Genomic DNA, 22,216 nt, shown 5'->3' with positions numbered 1-22,216 from the left:
ATGAATCATCCATACGCAGAGATGGTACTATTTACGCATGGAATAAATATGTTCATTGGCTGTTGTTGAACTCTGACATGGGAAACATTCGTTTATTGGATCAAGTAAGCAATCAATCAAACTAAGGTCCAGCCTATGTTTTGTTGCTAAATCCGTCGAAGGGAACTCAATCTACGATGGAAAATATGTACATATGAAATATGTATATGTATATGTATCTGATAGCAACCTGTAACAGTTGCAGCAGCTCTGGATGTCAGGCTTGTTGTGGACTAACTATATTACTGGAATACTTTTACTGGCCCCTTGTCGACATAAAATGATCATTGATGATGGATTATGAAATTGTGTCGGACATTTGAGAATGAAATGGTGAGTTGCACATTTTTTGTGTGTAAGCGATTGTTTTGACTTAAATGCTCGCCGAGCCTGCAGATATGATTGGATCTTATAATGTTTGGTAACATTCGAATCTGTGGAAAGTCAGTTTTCTAACCATACATAACATATATATAACATGCCCAGGAATGCTTTGAAGTTGTTCAGTATGTAGTGAATGTCTCGCGTGCACGACGCGCAAACCCACCCGTGGTTATATGGAATGGCAATGGGTTATTGTAAATTAGATCATATAAATGAATGAGAAACAGTTGGTGGAGCACCTATTGTCCCGTGTTGCTCTCGCGCTGCGTGTGGGTCAGCTGTTATAAAATACAGCCGGTTTGGAGCCAAAGGAAAGGAGATGCGTGTCGCAAACGGCTTTACTGCACTTCAGAAGAGGATGTAAATGGGAAGTACAACACACAAAACAACTCCGTCCCGAGCACAAGGAGGATTTTTTTTTTCCCATGGGGGAATTATGTCAAACAAGCACCACATAGCAGCTCATTATTTTATTTATTTCAACTGTCTGGCAAGCACTACCCACAACGTCATGACTATCACATCTAACAGCCTATTTTACCAAGCACGACACGGCAACTCCTCCTCCTCGCCAGGGGAACTTTTTTACTCAGACTCGCTCGCTGTGTGTCACTCAGCAATTCATCCTCAAACTTGTCAATATTTTGAAGCAGATGTAACGCCTCTTCTACTCTGGTTGCTATAGAAACCCGGCGACGCTGTCCCATTGCAACATGCGTAGGATTAAGTAGAGCAGTCAAATTGATCGGGACGCCGTAGTTAAAGGAGTAAAGGCTGGTAACTATTTTTATACTAAACTAGTTTAATACCATAAAATTGTACCATCGGAATGAAATATACACAAAATTAGAAAAAGTCAGACGGCCAGGTGCATCTTATATCTCTATACGCAGAGTAATAACACACCAAAGTTTGAAAGCAGTCAAAAGGACTGCTCTCATACTCCTAGTGTTAAAAATCAGACAATGTGAATTTCTTTCTATGATGAAAACAGGTACCTATAGATTCCCACCCCTAATATATATATATATATATAACTTTTTATATATATATATATATATATATATATATATATATATATATAAAAAGTTATATGTATGTATATATATATATATATATGTATGTATATATATATATATATATATATATATATATATATATATATATATATATATATATATATTAGGGGTGGGAATCTATAGGTACCTCATGATTCGGTCCGATTCAGAGGCCCACGATTCGATCCGATTCTGATGATTCGATTCGATTCCGATGCATCTCGACAATGGCTTACATTTTATAGTTAATCTAAAACACTGGTACCTTTTTTTTAAAAAACAATTGCATAACTCAAGGAACAGTAATGATTTATAGTTCACTCTTTGACGTTCATTAAAGTAGCAAGGCAACCTTGTTTACGTGGGCCAACACAAATTTATAAAAGTGCCAATGGCAGCATTTGTTGTAACAAATCTCTGTTACTTCTCCTATAACAAAAAAAATATCAAAACATATTTAAACTTAATCTGATTTAGCGTAACCTGTATTTTAATACTTTAAGTGCAATATTTTGTCAATCATCATCTGATTGACATTGCTGTGTAACTTGGCAATGAACGCTGCTTTTATTTAACCTAATGTAGCACCTGGTGTAGTATATTTTCTTTTAAATGATATTGCAATTTGCCCTGCGAGTGGCTGGCAACCAGTTCAGGGTGTACCCCGCCTTCTGCCCGAAGACCGGACCCCCGCGACCCTCGTGAGGATAAAGCGGTTTAGATAATGGATGGATGATATTTCAATTGGTTTCATGTAGTTTGTTAGGATGTGATATTGTGCAGTACAGCAGAAGGCAGTGTTGAACATTGTGTGAAAAATGACTGGTGGCGAAGTGAACCAGAGAGCAAGAATGTCCCTGGGCGGACAAAAAGTGGATGAAACTTAATGAAAGAAAAAGGTGAGCGGTGCTGCAGCGATATGGCTGGTAGAAGTACTGTGTATTTCCTCTGTTAAGAGCAACAAAAGATCGAGCTCGTTCCACAGCTTACTGTGAGTGGTATAATTAACTGAGAAATGGCCATCAAACAGTACAGTTTGTCCCGCCATTTTGTAACGTAAGCCTGGGCACAGATGTCTGACGTACAAACGCACGTCATCGCTTGCATATATATATATATATATATATATATATATATATATATACATATATACATATATATATATATATATATACATATATATATATATATACATATATATATACATATATATACACATATATATACACATATATGTATACATATATATATACATATATATATACATATATGTATACATATATATATACATATATATACATATATATACATACATATATACATATATATATACATATATATACATACATATATACATATATATACATACATATATATATATATATATATATATATATATATATATATATATATATATATATATATATATATATATATATATACATAAAATGTTTATTTTTCTTAATTTTATGTTGTAGACATTAATTATTAATAACTCTGAATCGATGCAGAATCGTTTTAATAAAACAAACGATGCATCGAAAAAATGATTATCGTTCCCACCCCATATATATATATAAAAACTTTTACTCTGACTTTAGTCATTATTTAAAGCAGTGGTTCTCACATGGGGGTACTAGAGGGCTACTTCAAGGCACTTCGGGGGGGTACTTTAAAATATTGCAAAAGCAACAATGAAATGTTCAGTGTTGACAATGGTAATGCTGTCAGTCTTCTTTTTAACTATTAAATATATATTTTCAGACAATATTTTTCAAAATTTCAGTCGATAGAAGTGACAAAATGGCCGCCCCCTCAGATGGCTAAAAGCGGGTGGATTTTCCTTCTTAACTCAAATATTAATCAGAATGCCGTGACTTCTAATTTAAGGTTTCTTTTGGAGAACAGATTCTTACTGTGATCGCAAAGGCTTTTTCATCCAAAACTGCTTTGTGCTAGTTAAGGGGTACTTGGCTGAAAAAAACATTTCACAGGTGACATCATTGAAAAAATTTTGAGAACCACTGATTTAGAGCTAATGTTTTATTTTACTAACAGTACTACTATTTAAGTACTATTTTAAGCTACTCTACTCACTATTGGCAATAGTACACACAAAGAAGGAGGCTTAATCGCCCAGTACATAGAACTGGCCCTGAGAGAGCTCATTGTTGCTTTAGAATTCCCTATGTAAGTAGTAAGTATATATTGCTCCTGCTCTTTAATTTCTAATTAATTGACATTTTTTTGAAGTTTTCCTCTGATAATTACCAAACCACTGCATTAGTGGATCCCAGAGTATCATCATTTTGTAAGGCATAATACAAGGGTCTGTTCCCATGAGAATTTCGCAGGATTAGTGATTAACTGTAATTAATAAAAGACAGTTTGAGTAAGTAATAAATATCTAATTAATTTATGAAAAGCATAGGCTCAAATACCCAAACTGCTTTGAAAAAAGTAGGTTTTAGCACCGTATTTCCATAATGTTAATGGAGGAAGGATACTGCATATATTGTTATTTGCACATTCACATGGAGCTCATTCAGGTGCAGTGACTTTATGGCTAGGTTCACACCGCAGGCAAATGCGACCAAGATAGGGTTTTTTTGCCCATATGCGACCTGTATCTGATTTTTTTATGACAGTCTGAACGTCTCAATTCCGATTTTTTCAAACGTGACCTGTGTCGCCTTCATTTTTTTTGTCCTAGATCCGATATGTATCCGATTTTTTTCAATGCAGCCGCAGTTGCGGCCAGGTCGCATATATCCGACATTGACGTCATCCGGAGCCCAAAATGCGCTCGGCGCAGGCACGAGGAAGGCGCTGGCAGCAGAGGATCGAATCGGCAAAGTTGTTTTGAGTAACATTATTGACTTCATATTTTACTTTAATTTAATCCCACTTGAAACACGAAGCAAAAAGTGGACATTTATGGCGATTGTAGGAATTCAGCCATGGTTCCGATCGATTCATTTTTTTACACACGGTTATGACATGATGTCGTCATTAGTGATGTCTCTATGTAATTAGATATTAAAGCCTTGCCTCGCCTCATAATTTCCCCCAAATACCGTATTTATTTCTACCTCCTACCTAATCGCTTCACTGTATAAATGCCCCGACATGCTGGACCACATTTACTTCCACAAACATAATGTTGGGACTCAAGAGTGCCGTCGTCTCTTGTTCTGCGCATCCGGGTTACTTTGGCGACGCATGTGTCCATACAGCGGACAAGACCGAGGTCGCATTTATAATTTAATATGAACGCTTACACAAAAAAAAAATTTTTTTTCAAAAAATCTGAATTGAGCATTAAGACCTGCAGTGTGAGCCTAGCCTATGCTGGCAAGACAGACAGACAAATGTAGTGCTTAATTTCCTACTAAATTATCATGGAAAGATAATTACTTTTCTCCTCTATGTATTGATGAATTAATGATACATGACCTCCTGCTGTGATCAAAGACAGCCAAGAGCTGACTTTTGGTTGACAATGTCCACAGACGTGAGGCCTCATTATTCAAGCCTATGTACGCACAGAAATGTGCGTAATGCGTGCACATAAACATTCCCAGTTTAGTATGGAATTTATTAATTTCGACTTGTGCAGGAGGACGTGCATAAAGTCACATATAGCTCTGGCCATGCATACATACAAAACCTTGTGGTAGAACAGTGAAACTACATATAAAACAGCTATACAGCGTTACAGGCATAGCCTTAGACAGCTATGTTACGGATGACGTGTACTGGAGTGGCGGGAGAAAACCCGGAAGAGAAGGGTTAGTGTGAGCTGGAGTGTAATGGAGAGGAGATAAAAATAAAAAAGAACCCGATTGCTAAGCGACTTGACAACGTTATTTATGTCTACCACGCTGTTTGCAGTCTGTTCGCCCCTTACTACGGTTTGGAGCTGATACCACTGACTCAAGCCTGATAATCGAAGGTAACAATGGGGACTCGCCTGGGATCGAAGAGGAGATTTAACAAGGGAAAATGTCAGCGTGCGACTGCAGCGGGGAAACTACGGTAAGCAGTCACGTTCGTTACACATTCACTGCTACTAATCCATTCTTGATGGACCCAATTGAGTCTGTTGGGACCACGGCAGACTGGGGGACCTCCGCCGACGAGGGACGCGTTAGCACGAACAAACATCTTGCCTGTAGTAAGCAGCACTTGGCAGTTCCGCGACCCGAGACGGATGGCTGCTGACCCCGCCGCATTCAGCAGAGTGGTGGGCACCAAGTCGTGTGCCAGAAGGGGCATTTTTGGGAAACTTATAATTGTTTTATGAACCACGCTTCATCACCTGTGGCGTGTTCATGTGGGAGGAAAAATAATGCTGGCGACCACATTAACCCATCATCTCAAACAGTGAACCAGGCCATGCCTTCTCCAAGTGCTGTAACACTCCACTGTATAACAAAAATCTGTTGCCTTCTTACTGTCAACCTGACCTCTCCAATGTGAGGAATGCTAACCTTTCACTACACCGCCCAACTAATATATATGATGATGGCTGTAATGACGGTGGTGGTGATGAGTATGTTGACCAAAGAGAGCGAATACCGACTTTACAACCAGGCCATTTTGACAGCACAGGATCCTGGAGAGACTTCCTGCATCAGTTTGAAAGCTGTGCCCCAGCAAATTATTGGTCTGAGAAAACTATGGCCATCCAGCTGAGGTTCAGCCTCACAGGTTCAGCCGCGCCATAGTGTTTTTTTGTAAACATCGTCTTCTGGAACTACCAACAAATAGTTGATGAAGTTTAACTATCTATGGTCCGCGCTCAGAGCATGCTCCCGCCCCTGCAGTTGAATTGAGGCGGAGATGCAGACATCAAGGCGAGATATTTCAAAACCTCGGAGATGACATCTGTGAGAAGGTGTCCATCGCATATGCTGGCCACGCGGAACTGGCGAAGGAGGCAATAAATGTGGAGATCTTCACCAACACCTTCGTGGATTCTTACTTGATGCAGAGACTTCTGGAGGAGCATCTGTGCACCCCGGCCAGGGCTTATGGCATAGCCCACCGATACGAGGCAACCAGAAGGGCTGTCCGAGCTGTCACCCAGCAAATGCGACCAAGTTCCCAAGCCCCAGCAGAGCGGCGCATCAGCGCAGCACGGGAGCACACTTCCTTGGTGGTATGTGAGGAGTCAGTGGGTGTGGCCAACCGTTCTTTTGTCCAACTAGAGAGGGTGCTGGAACGTTTCCGCAACTTGCAACCCGTTAAAGGAGAATGTGTAAAGGGAACCGTGGGAGGGTTGTGCGTCACAACTGTGGTGGCGTTGAACATATACAGTGAAATGTGTGCTGTACTAGATTCAGGCGCTAGGAGAAATGTGTTACTGCATCGCCTTTATACTTCATGCCTCCCAAATGCAAACCTCAGATACGACCCTGTAGTGCTCATGTTTTGTGGAATGTGAATTAAGCAGCAAAATCCACCCGTTTTTATCCATCTGAGGGGGCACCCATTTTGCCACTACCTGTCAACTGAAAATGACATAGTGCTTAAGGGCTCAACTTGTGAACGTCACATGATCACCAAAAAACAGGTGACCCATGACGGTCGTTACCTGTAACATATACTTATGTCTTGTACAGTTTGTTTCAAACTTACACGCTGTGTTGTTGATGTTGTATGGGTCCTTTCCCAAAGCCACAAACACAATTACAGTTCAAGAATAATGCACTTGGACCCATAGTTAATTCAACTTGTGAGTAATACCTACTAACTGTGGTAATCAAAAAACACAGAAATCACTATGTGCCAAAAAAGGAAGCCGTATGGAAGTTGTTTTCCATGGCCTCAGCGAACTCCTCCTACGCCTCCGTTTTTGCCTTAGCGACCACCAAAGCTGCATTCCGCTTGGCCAGCCGGTATCTGTCAGATGCCTCCAGAGTCCCACAGGCCAAAAAGGCTCGATAGCACTCTTTCTTCGGTTTGACAGCATCCCTTACCGCCAGTGTCCACCAGTGTGTTCGGAGGTTGCCGGCACGACAGCCACCGACCATCTTACGGCCGCAGCTCTGATCGGCCACCTCAATGATAGAGGCACGAAACATGGTCCACTCGGTCTCAATGCCCCGTCTTTCTCGGAAGGTGGGTTCTGCCAGAGGTGTGAGTTGAAAGAGTGTCCATCCCCTCTTGAGAAGACTGGCACCAGAGCCTGGCTGCAAGCCCGGCTATATCTAGCCAGAACTTCCCTGCCTCGCACACCAGCTCGTGCTCCTTTCCTGCCAGAGAGGTGACATTCAATGTCCCTAGAGCTAGTTTATTTGGCCACAAAGATCCCTGCCTTTTGCTGCCGCCCCCGGTCACAGGGCACCCGACCTCTTTGGCCCCTCCCACAGGTAGTGAGCTCATGGGAAGGGGGACCTACATTGCGTTTTCGGACTGAGCCTGGCTGGGCCCCATGAGTGCAGGCCGGACCACAAGGTGCTCATCAGCGAGCCCCACCTCCAGGCCTGGCTCAAGAGGAGGGTGACCCGCATCAAGGCAAGAGAAAACGCCATCCAATAATTTAACTCTTCATAAGGGGCCTCGGAACTGTGCTTTGTCTGGTCCCTCTCCTAGGACCTATATGCCATGGGTGACCCTTCCAAGGGCATAAAGCACCAGACAAGGTCTAATGGGTCTGAAATTGTATACATTAAATTTGATTATTCGAGAAATATATATTTTTTTTCTAACTTTCTTGATTGAACTTTTTTTTTTTTCAACAAAATCCAACATACAGTGAATTGGAATACTCAGTCATATTTTAAATGATATAACTGTATGTCAACCAGCCCACCCTCATCCCAACCCAAAGGCCATATAACCAAACACACACGCACACATACACACACGGTTGTCAACAAATTAGGTATAACTCCCCAGAAGGGGAGAAAAAGGGGAAAAAACCCCATTGAAAACTGAAAACTAATTGTAATAAAAAAATGAAAGAAAAATAAATGTAATTTAAAAAAAATATGCATGTTATTCATCCTCCAAGTCAAAAGGAATATTCAAATGCTCAATATATTGAACAAAGTAATCCCGTATGTCATGAAATGTTTTTACAGAGCCATGGATTGAACACCTCAACTTTTCCAGCTTCAGATTATAAAATACCTCTCTCACCCAGCGACTATATGAAGGGGGATGGAGAAGCTTCCATTGCAGCAAGATTAGCCAGCGGGCCGGAAGAGTCGTGAAAGCCAAGGCTCGTTTAAGTATTTTTTCATAGCTCCACACTCGGGCGATACCAAAAATTGCGGATAGGGAGTTGGGACGGAGCCATAGGCATTACGAAGTGTATCAAAATAAATGCCCAAAATAGCACTAACTTGGGACACGACCAAAACATATGAACATGGTTTGCTGGGGACAGATTGCACCTAGCACATGAGTCGTTCACAGAGGAGTGAATTTTTGACAGCCTAGCATTAGTACAGTGAACCCTGAACAGAACTTTGGATTGGTCTGTGACGTGCTCAAATAGAAGATGAACAAGAGACAAAGCCGAGTTCCATTGTTTTTCAGTGAATTTAACACTAAGGCTCCCATATATTCTTAATGGCTGTCAGGGACGATGAAGATGCCCACCAAGTAGACCTGTATAACACAGAAATACATCCCTTAACAACAGGGTCCACAGAAAGAAGAAGTGTAAACTTTCAGGGGGACGATTTGGGAAATGAGGAAAAGCTTTCTTCACAATGTTCCTAACCTGAAAAAAATGAAAGAGATGATGCCTCGGGAGGTTAAGTGAAGTGGAAAGCTGTTCAAATGAGCAAAACCTATGACAATATACACATACATACATACTACATACAAACATACATATAAATAAATACATATAAATTATTAACTGACTTTATCTCATTGATGTACCCGACCCGGTACACTGGATCAGTTCTCGATGGTTAAGAAAAATAGTTCCTGTAAACAGAAGTCCGAGCAGAGGGGCCCAAGAGCACAACCTGCTTCCTGTATTGATTACATAACTTCACAGAACGCAACACGATGGGACAACCATATAGGCGTGATAGTGGAAGTGGAAGTTGCGAGCATAAAAGTGAATGTAACGAAAATGGTGATAGTCCCTTTTCTAAATCCACCCAACAAGGGAGCAAGTCCGGCTCCTCGCACATCCATAACAGAAGTTTGTATATGTTAGCTGCCCAGTTATAATATCTAAAAACTGGCAAGGCAAAACCGCCTTTGTCCTTGGGAGACTGAAAAAACGATTTTCGAATTCTGGCCGGTCTTCCAGCCCATAGGAACATTGAAATCAGCTTGTCCAACTTGTCAAAATAAGATTTTGTAAGGAAACCAGGAAGGTGCGGAAATAAGTACAGAAACTTTGGAAGCGTCGCCATCTTGATCAAATTTATCCGACCTACAAGTGAGAGGGGCAGTGCTGACCAGCAGTCAAAATCCCCCTTTGTTTTGATGATCAAGGTTGAAATTGTTACAAAATAAATTTGACAGAGAAGAGGAAATCTGAACAGCCAAATATTGGAAGCCAGCAGTTAACCACTTAAATGGTCATATAGAAGGGGAGAGCTCTTTAGCAGAGCTGTTAATGGGCAACAACTCGCTCTTTTGATAATAATCTTATGAACAGACACACTGCCATTATCATTCAAAACCGCAAAAATCATGGGGGAAGAGGAAACAGGGTCTGGGACATAAGAAGAAGGTCATCTGCATACAAAAAGACCTTATGGACTGTATCAGCGCGTCTGTATCAGCGCGTCTGTATCAGCGCGTGTAATGCATGGGGAAAGAGGAAACAGGGTCTGAGACATAAGAAAAAGGTCATCTGCATACAAAGAGACCTTATGGACTGTATCAGCGCATGCCTATAAAGTCAGACTCTGAGTGTAGCCAAAGGGCTAACTGTTCTATCAGCAAAATAGATAACAAAGGGGAAAGCGGCCAGCCTTGCCTAGCGCCACGATGATGAAGGAAAATAGGGAGACAACATGTCATTTGTCCAGACCGAAGCCCTCGGAGAAGAATAAACAAGTTTGACCCAGTCTAAGAAAGCCCCGTCCAGCCCAAATTTGGCCAGAACTCTGTACAAAAAGCCCCATTCAATACTGTCAAAGGCCTTCTCTGCGTCGAGTGACACCACAACCTCCGGCACCAAGGAACTTTTAGAAGTGATGATGTTGAGAAGCCATCTGGTATTGGATGAAGACTGTCTACCAGGCATAAAGCCAGTCTGATCTGGTCCAATGATAGATGCTAAGACGCGCTGCAGTCGAGAGGCAAGAATCTTCGAAATAATTTTAAATTCAACATTTAAAAGAGGTCTATAACTGCCGCAAATCAAGGGATCTTTGTCCTTAAGAAGTAATGAAATGGTGGCCTCCGACAGGGTATCAGGAAGATGGCCAAGGGCAAAGTCTTCATTATACATGTCCCTCAAGATGGGACAAAGTAAAGATGAAAAAGTCTTCTAATAAAGAAAAAGTCTGATAAATGTTTGTAATTGAATAACTATTGTCCCAATTAGGGCCATAAAGCAGACTAGTAAAAGAGGAGCACCATGAAGTGTTACAGAAACCATAACATACCCGCCATTTATATCGGTAACAGACTTACCGTATTCATCACAAAAGGAATGCCTTTTCTGATATATAGCAAAACCTTGTGCCTTACTCTTAAATGTAGAGTGGTACATTGCCACAACCCAAGTCTTCTTAAGTCGCGCAACTTCCTTATTAAGCAGGCGAGTCTCCTGGATAAAACATATCAGCCTTAAGCTGGTTCAAGTGAACCATTACTCACCCCAGCTTTGGGGCAGTCCCCATCCCCCTCACATTCCACGAGACAAATCTAAGCATATTGTGAGCAGAGAGCATGCCTCAAGGGTGAGAGTTTGTCAAGATGGACTGGTGAACACTGGTGGGATTCTGAGCACAAGGGCGGAACAAATCTAGTATTTGAAAAGGAGAAAAAGAATGAAAAAGAACAAGCAATACAAACCATATTACAAAAACAACAATAATAGTAAGATAAAATATAATAATGACAAGCCACATACATACACAGTTCCATCCATAGGCACACTACTTCCTACTTCCTGTTGCCTTTTCCAGCTTCACTGGTGACATCTGCTGGCGATTGCACATCATTACAATGCTCCCCAAGCCTGAAACTTAGTGATTAATTGCATCAGAGCCTTGAGCATCAAATGCACACAAAAAACAAATTTCTCGAGTTAACTCGTGAATGGGGCTATACCACTGGATTATACAAAAATGATTTAACATGAGGTAGGCATCAAATGAGTTAAAACTCGTGAAAAAAAGATCTCCACATATTAACATTAAATCACTATTTAATCAACATTCACACAAAAAACATGTTTACAGTATGTTTTCTATATATGTTTAAAATATGCTGACATTATGAGACACAAACCACTACAGTATTCGCTTCTTCTTATGACTACCAAGGCATAACAAGGACAAATTCCTCTCTTTCCTCCACTGTGCAGGAAATAAGATTGCTGCTAACATGAGATTATTGCTAATAGGAGGACCACAGTCGGTGTAGGTGCTATTCAAATTTTATTTTAAATAGTTGCTAGAATGGTCAGAGAAGTCACCTTTTACAGCGACAATATATTTAAATTGGCAACACTGAAACAAAGTCGCTGCTCTTGTTCGTGTAAATTGCTGTCACACATGCACATCAAAATAAAAGCAAAGCATACTTAACGATTTAGTTTGACATCCTAAAGGCTGCGGTGACTGTGGACAGGCTGGATGTCTCCCGATGTGCTGTAAACCTTTATGTTCATCCATGAACGGTCATCAGCAAGCTTTGCACAAGCCTGATAATGATCGTGATCATTTGAATCAGGTGTGTTGCCAGCAGGGAGAGATGGAAAACAGGCTGGCTCCTCTTGAGGACTGGACTTGAGCACCCCTGCTTTAGAGAGATGTTTAGCCAAGCGATTTAAGCCTTAATAGGTTAAGAGACACCAAGCTATTTTCAATACTTTAGATTGGTGAATTTGTAAAAATAACACCCTCCCCGCCTGACTCATAGGATACAGTAGATTTGTGAAAAAATATGAAATTTACCAAATTGTGTGTGCAAAGGAGTTTTCCGCCCGACGACAGCAGTATGCTACATACAGTGGGTATGGAAAGTATTCAGACCCCTTGAAATTTTTCACTTTCTGTGTCATTGCAGCCATTTACCAAATTAAAAAAATACGTTTAATTTATTTCTCAGCACCCCATCTTGACAGAAAAAAACAGAAATGTAGAAATGTTTGCATATTTATTAAAAAAGAAAAATCAAAATATTGTATGGTCATAAGTATTCAGACCCTCTGCTCAGTGTTGAGTAGAAGCACCTTTTTCAGCTAGTACAGCCATGAGTCTTCTTGGGAATGATACAACAAGTTCTTCACACCTGGATTTAGGGATCCTTTGCCATTCTTCCTTGCATATCATCTCAAGTTCTCTCCGGTTGAATGGTGAACGCTGGTGGACAGCCATTTTCAAGTCCCTCCAGAGATGCTCAATCGGGTTAGGTCAGGGCTCTGCCTAGGCCATTCAAGAACAGTCACAGAGTTGTTCTGAAGCCACGCCTTTGTCATTTTAGCTGTGTGCTTCTGGTCATTGTCCTGTTGAAAGGTGAAACTTTGGTACAGTCTGAGGTCCTGAGCATTCTGCAAGTGGTTTATCCTCCAGGATATCTCTGCAGTTGGCCACATTCATCTTTCCTTAAATTGAAATAACATGATGCTCCGATCACCATGTTTCACTGTAGGTGTTTTATTGGACAGGTGATGAGCAGTGCCTGTTTTTCTCCACACGTACCGCTTAACATTAACACCAAAAACTTCAATCTTGGTCTCATCAGACCAGAAAATCGTATTTCTCATTGACTGGGAATCCTTCATGTGTTTTTTGGCAAACTCTATGCGGGCTTTCATGTGTCTTGGACTGAGGAAAAGCTTCCGTCAGGCCACTCTGCCATAAAGCCCCGACGGTGTTAGGGCTGCAGTGATAGGTGACTTTGTGGAACTTTCTCCCATCTCCCTACTGCATCAGAAGAAATTGACAGAATGTGAGTTAAATATAAAGGTCGCTGCAAGGGTCTGAATACTTATGACTATATGATATTTCCGTTTTTCTTTTTTCACAAATTTGCAAAAATGTCTACATTTCTGTTTTTTGTCTGTCAATATGGGGTGCTAAGTGTACATTAATGAGAAATAAAATGAACTTTTTTGATTTTGGCAGATGGCTGCAATGACACAGAAAGTGAAAAAGTTCAAGGGGTCTGAATACTTTCCATACCCACTGTACATAATAGGGATACAAATAAAATAACATGGCGGCACGGTGGACTACTGGTTAGCACGTCCGCCTCACAGTTCAGAGGTCATGGGTTCGATCCCGGCTCCGGCCTCCCTGTGTGGAGTTTGCATGTTCTCCCCTTGCCTGCGTGGGTTTACTCCGGGTACTCCGGTTTCCTCCCACATTCCAAAAAAACATGCGTGGTAAGTTGATTGGACTCTCTAAATTGCCCCTAAGTGTGATTGTGAGTACAGATGTTTGTCTTTGTGTGCCCTGCGATTGGCTGGCAACCAATTCAGGGTGTCCCCCACCTACTGCCCGAAGACGGCTGGGATAGGCTCCAGCACGCCCCGCGACCCTTGTGAGGAGAAGCGGTATTGATAATGGATGGATGGATAAAACAACATGCACCAAATCTAGCCAATGCATATGGTTAATATAATCAATAAATGGAAAGTTCATCCAGTTGAACACACCAATGTGGTTTTGTCCTCTGGAGACAAGATTTCACCAACAATGTATCAGGAGCTAAACATAGAGTCATGGACAGATGACTCAGATTGAAAAAGTGGTATAATTCATGACTCACCATTTACTTTAGGGCTTGGTGTCCCTGGTATTAGTTTGACAGTTTTTTCCTGTGATTTGGATCCAGCTGCAGAAGAACACAAATATGTCACAAAGATGGAGTGATTAATTGCATCCAGGCGTCATAACCAGAGAAGGCAGGAAAAGTAAACAAGCTGCTCATCTGAAACTTTTCTCTTTTTTTTTCAATTTGGCTCTGTTGCGACGCAATATTTATGAAACAAGACTACTGTATGTAGGCAATCAAAATGAATATTTCTCATATATTAATAGTATTTCACATACCAGCCTAGGTAATTTAGTTCTATTCATTCATATCATTTCTGTATTAAAGTTACTTCGTATTGAAAAATCAAGTGTTGTGTAAAATCAAATAGTTTATGTGCTCGCTGTATGGACGGACTCACTAAAAGCTACAACTTCACTGCTCACGGCATACTTCTGTTACCATGTTACAATTTTTGGCAATTTTTGGGTTGGACCAAAATAATCAGTGAAATTATGAAATTTCTAAAAATAGTTTATGGACTTTTTCATCTGACAATCCCAAAATTATTCTGAAACATAAAACAGGTTCACATACAGACTATTTTGTCATTTCAATTAAAATTATTTGTATTTAAGATCTCTGGTAAAACGTTTGCATGTGACATGATCTATTCTGATTTCATGTATACAAGTGCTACTACATTTAATAGGAACAGACGTTTCACAGATGTATGACAGATTGCTCTAAATGTCATGTGATTTACCAAAATGGGAAGTCAGTCATCTTTTTAGCACTGTAGTTGCGATTGTTTTACACTTTTCTAAAAGCTTGATAAAAAAACAGTTACAAGTAGCTAAAAACAAAGTCTCCTGTCACAGACCAGCTCAAATTGTAAGTCTCCATATTGTTAAGTGTGTAAATGAAGACTTCACTGCACATTTAAATAAAACAGAGAATGTGCACACAGGACAAAGCCTTGCTATTCCTGTTGAACTATATACATGACTTCTCATCGGATTTGCAAAAAGAATATACCACTAGCAACATGAAAGGATTTCCCAAAAAGGAAAATCTGTCCAAATTCAGTCTAGTTGGAATGGCCCCGTTAACCAAAGTATAATGCACCAGGTGTGTCGTGTGTGTAATTTTCCACACTGCTTAATCCTGTACAGGGTTGCGGGGAGGTGCTGGAGCCTATCCCAGCTGACTATGGGCGAAAGGCGGACTACACCCTGAACTGGTCGCCAGCCAATCGCAGGGCACGCACACAGACACAGTCACTGAGTGGGAACCGATCCCATGCTGCCCCCACACAACTAAGGCGAGTGTACCACTACACCATCAGCGACCCTATAACGCATCATGGAATTAGAAAATTGGATGATGGGTTCTCGATGTAACTTTGCTCTGGGTGGTTTTCTCTTCTTTCAGGTAGTCAGTTGCATCATCTCAATCATCTGGCATTGGACACCTCTGCAGGCAACTTACCTCTGCACACGGGCACCTTGCCAGTCCAGCTGCCATCAGAGCGGCAGAAGCGGTGCTCTGAACCCCCAGAAAGAAAGTATCCTGGCTGACAGGTGTATATCAGGGTGTAACCGTAGGAGGCCAGGTCAAGGCCCACCACATCAGAGTTGGCTGGGCTGCGCGGCTGCTTGCATGCATGCGCTGGAAAGCAGGCAGATGGCAAGAGAAAAATCAGGAGAGGCACACAAACACCGTGACACATACTTTGTATATACAAATGGAGCAGGCTACACACAAAGTGGTAGATAATTAAGAGCTAAGTGGGCGAGAGAGGGAGGCACTTGGGGGAGGCTTATGTGAAACTTGCTTAAAAGAGATTCACAAACATTTTAGCATTCATATAAGCCCAGGGAGCTATTAAGAAAATTGATGCTGATCATTTAAAATTATGAATTTCTTTTTCGTGAGACAGATTTGGCCTTTCAGAGGCACAGTTTGAAAATGAAGTAAAAAATGGAGAGTGACAGTAATTTGAATGCCAGTGGATGTTGACTTTTTAAGTAGGATTTTGTTTTACTTTTGCAATATGGCTGGACATATTGTGAGCATAATTCACTGAAGTCATCATAAACGCATACCTGTACCCAGACCTCAGCCTTGAGGGGCAAGTGAAATGCTATTTTTACACCCTACAGACACTTTGCTGAATATTTTTGATGCTACTGTTATATATATTCATGCAGCACTGACGCAGTCGTCTTGAGTGGCGTCCTTTGCGACAATCACTGGCAAGTATTACCATAGATGACATTCATAGACCCACCCTTGAGTGCGTCGATGCTAGAGCCGTATTGAAAAGTGACAAAGTGAAGTGATTTGTGAAGGGCAGTGTTTCTCAACCTTTATTGAGCCAAGGCACATCTTTCACATTGGACAAAAATTCACGGCAGACCACTTAGCACAATGACTCACAAAAAGTATATAAAAAGGTAAAAAAATAATTGACATTGGGTAATTTTCCACGGCACACCAGATGATCTCTCACAGCATACTGGTTGAGAATCACTGGTGAAGAGGCCTCATTCACATTCTGCTTGGATGTATTATCAAGCTATAACTAAATGGATTCATACTGAACCAAGCTATTATTTGTATTGCCATTCTCACTCAATTGTATGATTATAATTTGCCAATTTTATGGCTAATGTGAAGGCCATGTGAAGGCGGACATGCTGACATAAAACTAGGAATGGGTTGAACGAGTGAAGACAAGAAAACTAATGTGGACATTAAACCAAGCAGTGTAGCTAACAGATGAATGGCATCCAGTGAGGTTTTGGTATCACTTCAAGCAAGCAGAGACATGCTAACGATAAAAAGTCTGGCTAGTCTGATGAATAAATAATTAGCTCACTCCCCTTCCTTGCACCTCCCCACGCTTTCTGAGCATAAGTCTGTGTAAGCCATTTAGAATGACAAACTGTCAGGATTTGTCAAGACTACTTACAGAGTTCTTAGAACATGAACAGTGAAGACATTTACAATGAGGCATATGTCAAAACTCTTATCAAAGAGCCAAGTTCATCTTATGCATTGCAACTTTTGAGGTTACTACACAAGGGCTCAACAGACATTACTACTTTTTGGAAACCTGTTGGCAGTATGCAATGCTCCGTATTATTTGCTCCGTGGAGATGCCATGTCTGATAAAATTAAAAATATGAAATAACAATGATAATATACATATATATTAGGGCACGATTAAAAATGTTAATCAAGTTAAGCTTAAAAAAATAATTAATCGTAATTGCAATTCGAACTATTTCCAAAATATGCCATATTTTTCTGTTAATTGTTGTTGGAATGGAAAGATAAAAGACACAAGATGGATATATACATTCAACATACTGTTCATATGTCATGTATTTTTTATAACATTAAGTCCTCATGAAATGAAAATTAACATTTTTTAATTAAAATTATTAACATTCCTTCTGTAGTAGACAGTATTTTTATTCATTACAAAAACAAATCACGCAAAAGGGCCTCAGAACAGTGACAGAAATATTTCAAATGTGTGCAAACAAAGTGTGTGCGTGTAATGTACACATTTTATATGTGGCCCTTGTAAATATTCTTCGAATTTATGTTTTCCGAGTGGTCCCTGAAGGGCACACGAATGTAATTGGCTCATTTGACGGGCTAGTGTTGTGGTCTGTTCAACTGTGAGGAGCACGACTACTAGAGCAGTTATCAGCACGTCGTGTGTTACATTAACTGACTTTATGAACACAAAACAAGACAGCCCTCTTCTCTACTCATCCTCAGTCGCTGAGGCAAACCAATTTATTCACATTTCTGAGATTTAAAGCTGCCCTCTTCTTCCGAAATGCTTCTTTATACTCCCGTGGGCGACACCCACTAGCCGGGGGAAAACTGTACGTCACTGTTTGCAATGAGTGCAAATGACTACCTGCTTATTTATTGTTCCAACTGTATCAATTTTCCACCCAGAGGGCATACCTGATACTATTACACACACACGCATCCGCTCTGCTGCTCACTGAACTTCTGAGTGGAGTGAGATCATGCATGGGCAGTCATTCTGCGCATGCGTTAAATGCGTCAAATATTTTGACTCAATCAATTCCAAAATTTAATTACCGCCCGATAACGTGGTATGTTTGACAGCACTTGAATGGAAGAAAGTTTGACGTAGGTGTTACTGAATAACTCAAGGTTATACACTAAGACGAGTGCATGAGCGGGCAGCTCGTCCGAGACACAAGCTCACTCATCAATGGACGGTAAGAATAAGATCTCCTCCTGCTAACTTTGACTGTTAGAAATTGAAAGCTCAAAGTAATATATATATATATATATATATATATATATATATATATATATATATATATATATATATATATATATATATATATATATATATATATATATATATGTAAATATATATGTATATGTATATATATATATATCATTTCACAAAGCCCGAGAAAAGAAATGTGTCTTCAACCAGGTTTTAAAAATGGACAGAGGGTGGATTTATGGCACTGTGGGGCAGGGGCGGAGCCATGGGTGGGCCTGGGTGTGCACAGGCCCACCCAGAGTGACAGACTGCCCACCCAACCCAATGAGATTCATGAAAAAAATATATACTTTAAAATGTTTTGTTAAATTTGTGTTTTTTATTTTATTGAATATTAAGAATGGCATAATTGTGGTTGTCTAAAGACAGATAATTTTATTTGAATATACAATGTGTCAGGATAGGAGGATTGTGCTCAATGAGAGAGAGAAATATTCAGGCCCACCCTGATTTTTCCAGGCCCACCCATTAGCCACGTTCTGGCTCCGCCCCTGCTGTGGGGTCAATGCAGTGTGGCACAGCCATAAAAAAAACACCGTATTCATAAGTACCTAAACATTATTATTAGAGTTACCACTATGTTTAGGTCCACCATGTGGGATGAACAGGAAAATTATTTAAAAAAAAAAAAGTTATTAACAAATATTTCATCTACAGTTTACATTTGCAAAATGTAACAAACGTTCAATGGCTAAACTGCTTTAAAAAATCTAATGACCACTTCTATTATTTATCTTTTTTTTACTTCATTACAAACTACTGTAATACTGTAATCTAATTTGGAGTGAGGGTTAACTGCATTTTTTTCCACACCAGAAGGAATCCAACACTTAACTACAAAGGAAAAGGTGAACTATTCTTGAATATTATTAAAAAATAACTCAATCAATACTCACGTAGCAGGATGGTCTATTAACGTCGCTACCTTGTAGCTGCATTGGTCCATTTTATTATCTTTATTCTTTTTATCCTTTCTATTCTCCATTTGGGCTGTAACAATAACAGGACGAAGGCAGATGAAAATCTATAACATTTTTAAGTCGTGACAGGTGATGGATGTGAGTCAGAGAACGGCTACTGCTGGGCTGAGGCATTCTCAGATAAAGAAAAATTTGGCATGAAAGTGTACCTGCTACCGGCATTTGCGTTTGAATGATAAGTGGGTTTCCTGTCAGACAATTTCGGGTGGTGGCCATACAATGTCACCGTTATTCACAAAATGATAATAATAGGTAAAGATAAACGCATTATTACATTGAAACTTCCATTCAGCCAAAGGTTAAACCAAAGGACTCCGGAGTTAACGGACAGAAAATAAGAGTCCAGTCCTTTCAAACCGCCACTTTGCATAGAACCTGTCCGTTTTCAATGATCCAGAATTGGCTGCAATTGACCACAGTGCCAGTAAACAGTACCGTGGTCCAAACAACAGATACAGGTACAGGTATTTTTTGAGTTGTGCCAATGTTGTTACAGATATACGGTAGACTACAGCAGGCTCACGTGCCTACATGGCGGCCATGTTGGCAGGGGCGACTTTCCCGTCAAAGGTAATGAAATCCATGGCCATTAGCTAAGCATCGCCATATTCACGCAGCTCAAAGGAGTGTGGTGTACTTACCTATTCATTAGCTGTTGTTTACTAGAGCAAATTCTCGTAATTTAGTATGTGCAACACATCTCTCGAACATTCTATTTTTGGAACCTTGTACAGTATATAGTGTTTTTATGTCAAACCCCTATCTATAGAATCCAATCGTAATGGAGGTGAAAAAAGCACTGCTACTTAAGTTGAACAGAAAATGGATACAAATTATAATACACTCAATATTTACAGTCTATGAAACTGTACAGTCTGTGTATTATCAGGGCAAATCCTCCTGGCCTCCTTCCCTCTACTGTGCAGGAAATGAGAATGTTGCTAACATGAAGACCGCTGTTGGGATTGTGGCTTGTCTCTTCATTGAACAATAGTTGCTAGAGGGGTTGTAGAAGTCACTAAATATCAGAGCTGGGCATCGCCTAACCGCCATTGCATTCCGTCCTACATATTTGATCGACCATGTAGTCCCAGTTGAAGGATATGGATGACTTTATAACAGCCAATACATTAGCCAAATGTTATCCATCCATCCATTATCCAAAGCGCTTACCCTCACAAGGGTCGCAGGCGTGCCGGAGCCTAGCTGTCCCAGGGCAGGGTACATCCTGAACTGGTTGCCAGCCAATCGCAGGGCACACAGAGACAAACAAACACACACACACACACGCACACACACACCCACACACACACACACACACACCCACACACACACACACACACACACACACACACACACACACACACACACACACACACACACACACACACACACACTCACAATCACACTTTGGGGCAATTTAGAATGATCAATGAACCCACCATGCATGTTTTTTTGTTTTTTTTGGGAATGTGGGAGGAAACCAGAGTACCCGGAGAAAACCCACACAGGGGAACATGCAAACTCCACACAGGAAGGCCTGGGCCGGACTCGAACCCGTGACCTCTGAACTGTGAGGCGGATATGCTAACCAGTTGACCACCGTGTCGATTATTGTATTGCATATGGATAATCATGGTTTTATGTGAATCAGTATATTAGTGATACATGGATCATATAGTAATTGTGTTACACTCCCCTTTTTTTATGAAAGAGTTTTCAGACTTCTTATCCATTTTATATTCTACTTATAACAGAATTTTAATAACCGGCGATTTTAATGTACACGTCGATGATATCTCGGACCCGCTGTCCAAAGAATTTTTAAACCTTTTAAACAGCATGGATTTCAAACAGCATGTCTCACAGCCGACTCACAACAGAGGACACACCCTAGATTTGGTCATTACCTATGGCCTGACCGCGGGTCTGTCCTCTGTTGTGGACCTGGATGTGTCAGACCATTACTGTGTGTATTTTAACATCGCCGGTTTTAACCATCCGGCAGCCCTGGTGAGAACAGTGAGGAAACGCTACCTATCTTCTGAAGTGGCTGCAAATTTTATCGACATTTTAAAGTGCACTCCTGCCTACATTTTACATGCACCCTGTGATCTTATTGTTGACAATTTTAACCAGAACCTGAAATCAGCCCTGGACTCAGTAGCTCCACTTTCAATAAAAATGACAAAAGCAAAGACTGTACCCCCGTGGATAAACAATTCAATCACAGTTTCAAAAAGAAAATGCAGGAGTGCAGAAAGGAGGTGGAGAAGGAGTAGACTTACAATACACCACGAAATATTATGTGAACTAAAATGCTACAATAAAACAGTCAAACAGGCAAGAATTTCCTATTTCTCAAACCTCATTACAGTTAATAGAAACAACCCCAGATTCCTCTTCTCCACCTTTGAACTTTTAACTAGCTCTGATCTTAACAAGTCCCCACAGAGACCAACAGACACTCTCTGTGAGGACTT

The 22,216-nt window shown here is 40.6% G+C and overlaps 1 protein-coding gene and 1 long non-coding RNA gene across 9 annotated transcripts in view; one reads left to right on the top strand and one right to left on the bottom strand.

Moving 5' to 3' along the window:
• The window catches only part of LOC147144183 (uncharacterized), a 31,847-nt gene extending 13,728 nt beyond the window's left edge, over window positions 1–18,119 (top strand). Inside the window, exons 3-4 of one of the 2 annotated variants that reach the window (XR_015087720.1) lie at window positions 15,575–15,723; window positions 15,834–18,119. This is a non-coding gene — a long non-coding RNA (uncharacterized LOC147144183). Of the gene's footprint in view, window positions 1–5,375; window positions 5,520–5,601; window positions 8,673–15,574; window positions 15,724–15,833 lie in introns of those variants that run through there. The other variant, XR_015087719.1, reaches the window with a different exon arrangement.
• The window catches only part of LOC147144176 (CUB and sushi domain-containing protein 3-like), a 708,031-nt gene that overhangs the window by 17,440 nt on the left and 668,375 nt on the right, over window positions 1–22,216 (bottom strand). For 4 of the 7 annotated variants that reach the window (XM_086037006.1, XM_086037001.1, XM_086037005.1 and 1 more), the window contains exons 65-66: window positions 15,891–16,070; window positions 14,415–14,480 (exon numbers count right to left, since the gene is read on the bottom strand). In XM_086037006.1, the coding sequence (XP_085893132.1) occupies window positions 14,415–14,480; window positions 15,891–16,070 (246 nt within the window). Of the gene's footprint in view, window positions 1–11,291; window positions 12,441–14,414; window positions 14,481–15,890; window positions 16,071–22,216 lie in introns of those variants that run through there. The other 3 variants (XR_015087710.1, XR_015087709.1, XR_015087711.1) reach the window with 3 other exon arrangements.

Source organism: Filicampus tigris, chromosome 8, assembly GCF_054856515.1.
Source record: "Filicampus tigris isolate MCC_2025a chromosome 8, RoL_Ftig_1.0, whole genome shotgun sequence".
Taxonomy (NCBI): domain Eukaryota; kingdom Metazoa; phylum Chordata; class Actinopteri; order Syngnathiformes; family Syngnathidae; genus Filicampus; species Filicampus tigris.
This window is presented reverse-complemented; position numbering and strand designations above follow the sequence as displayed.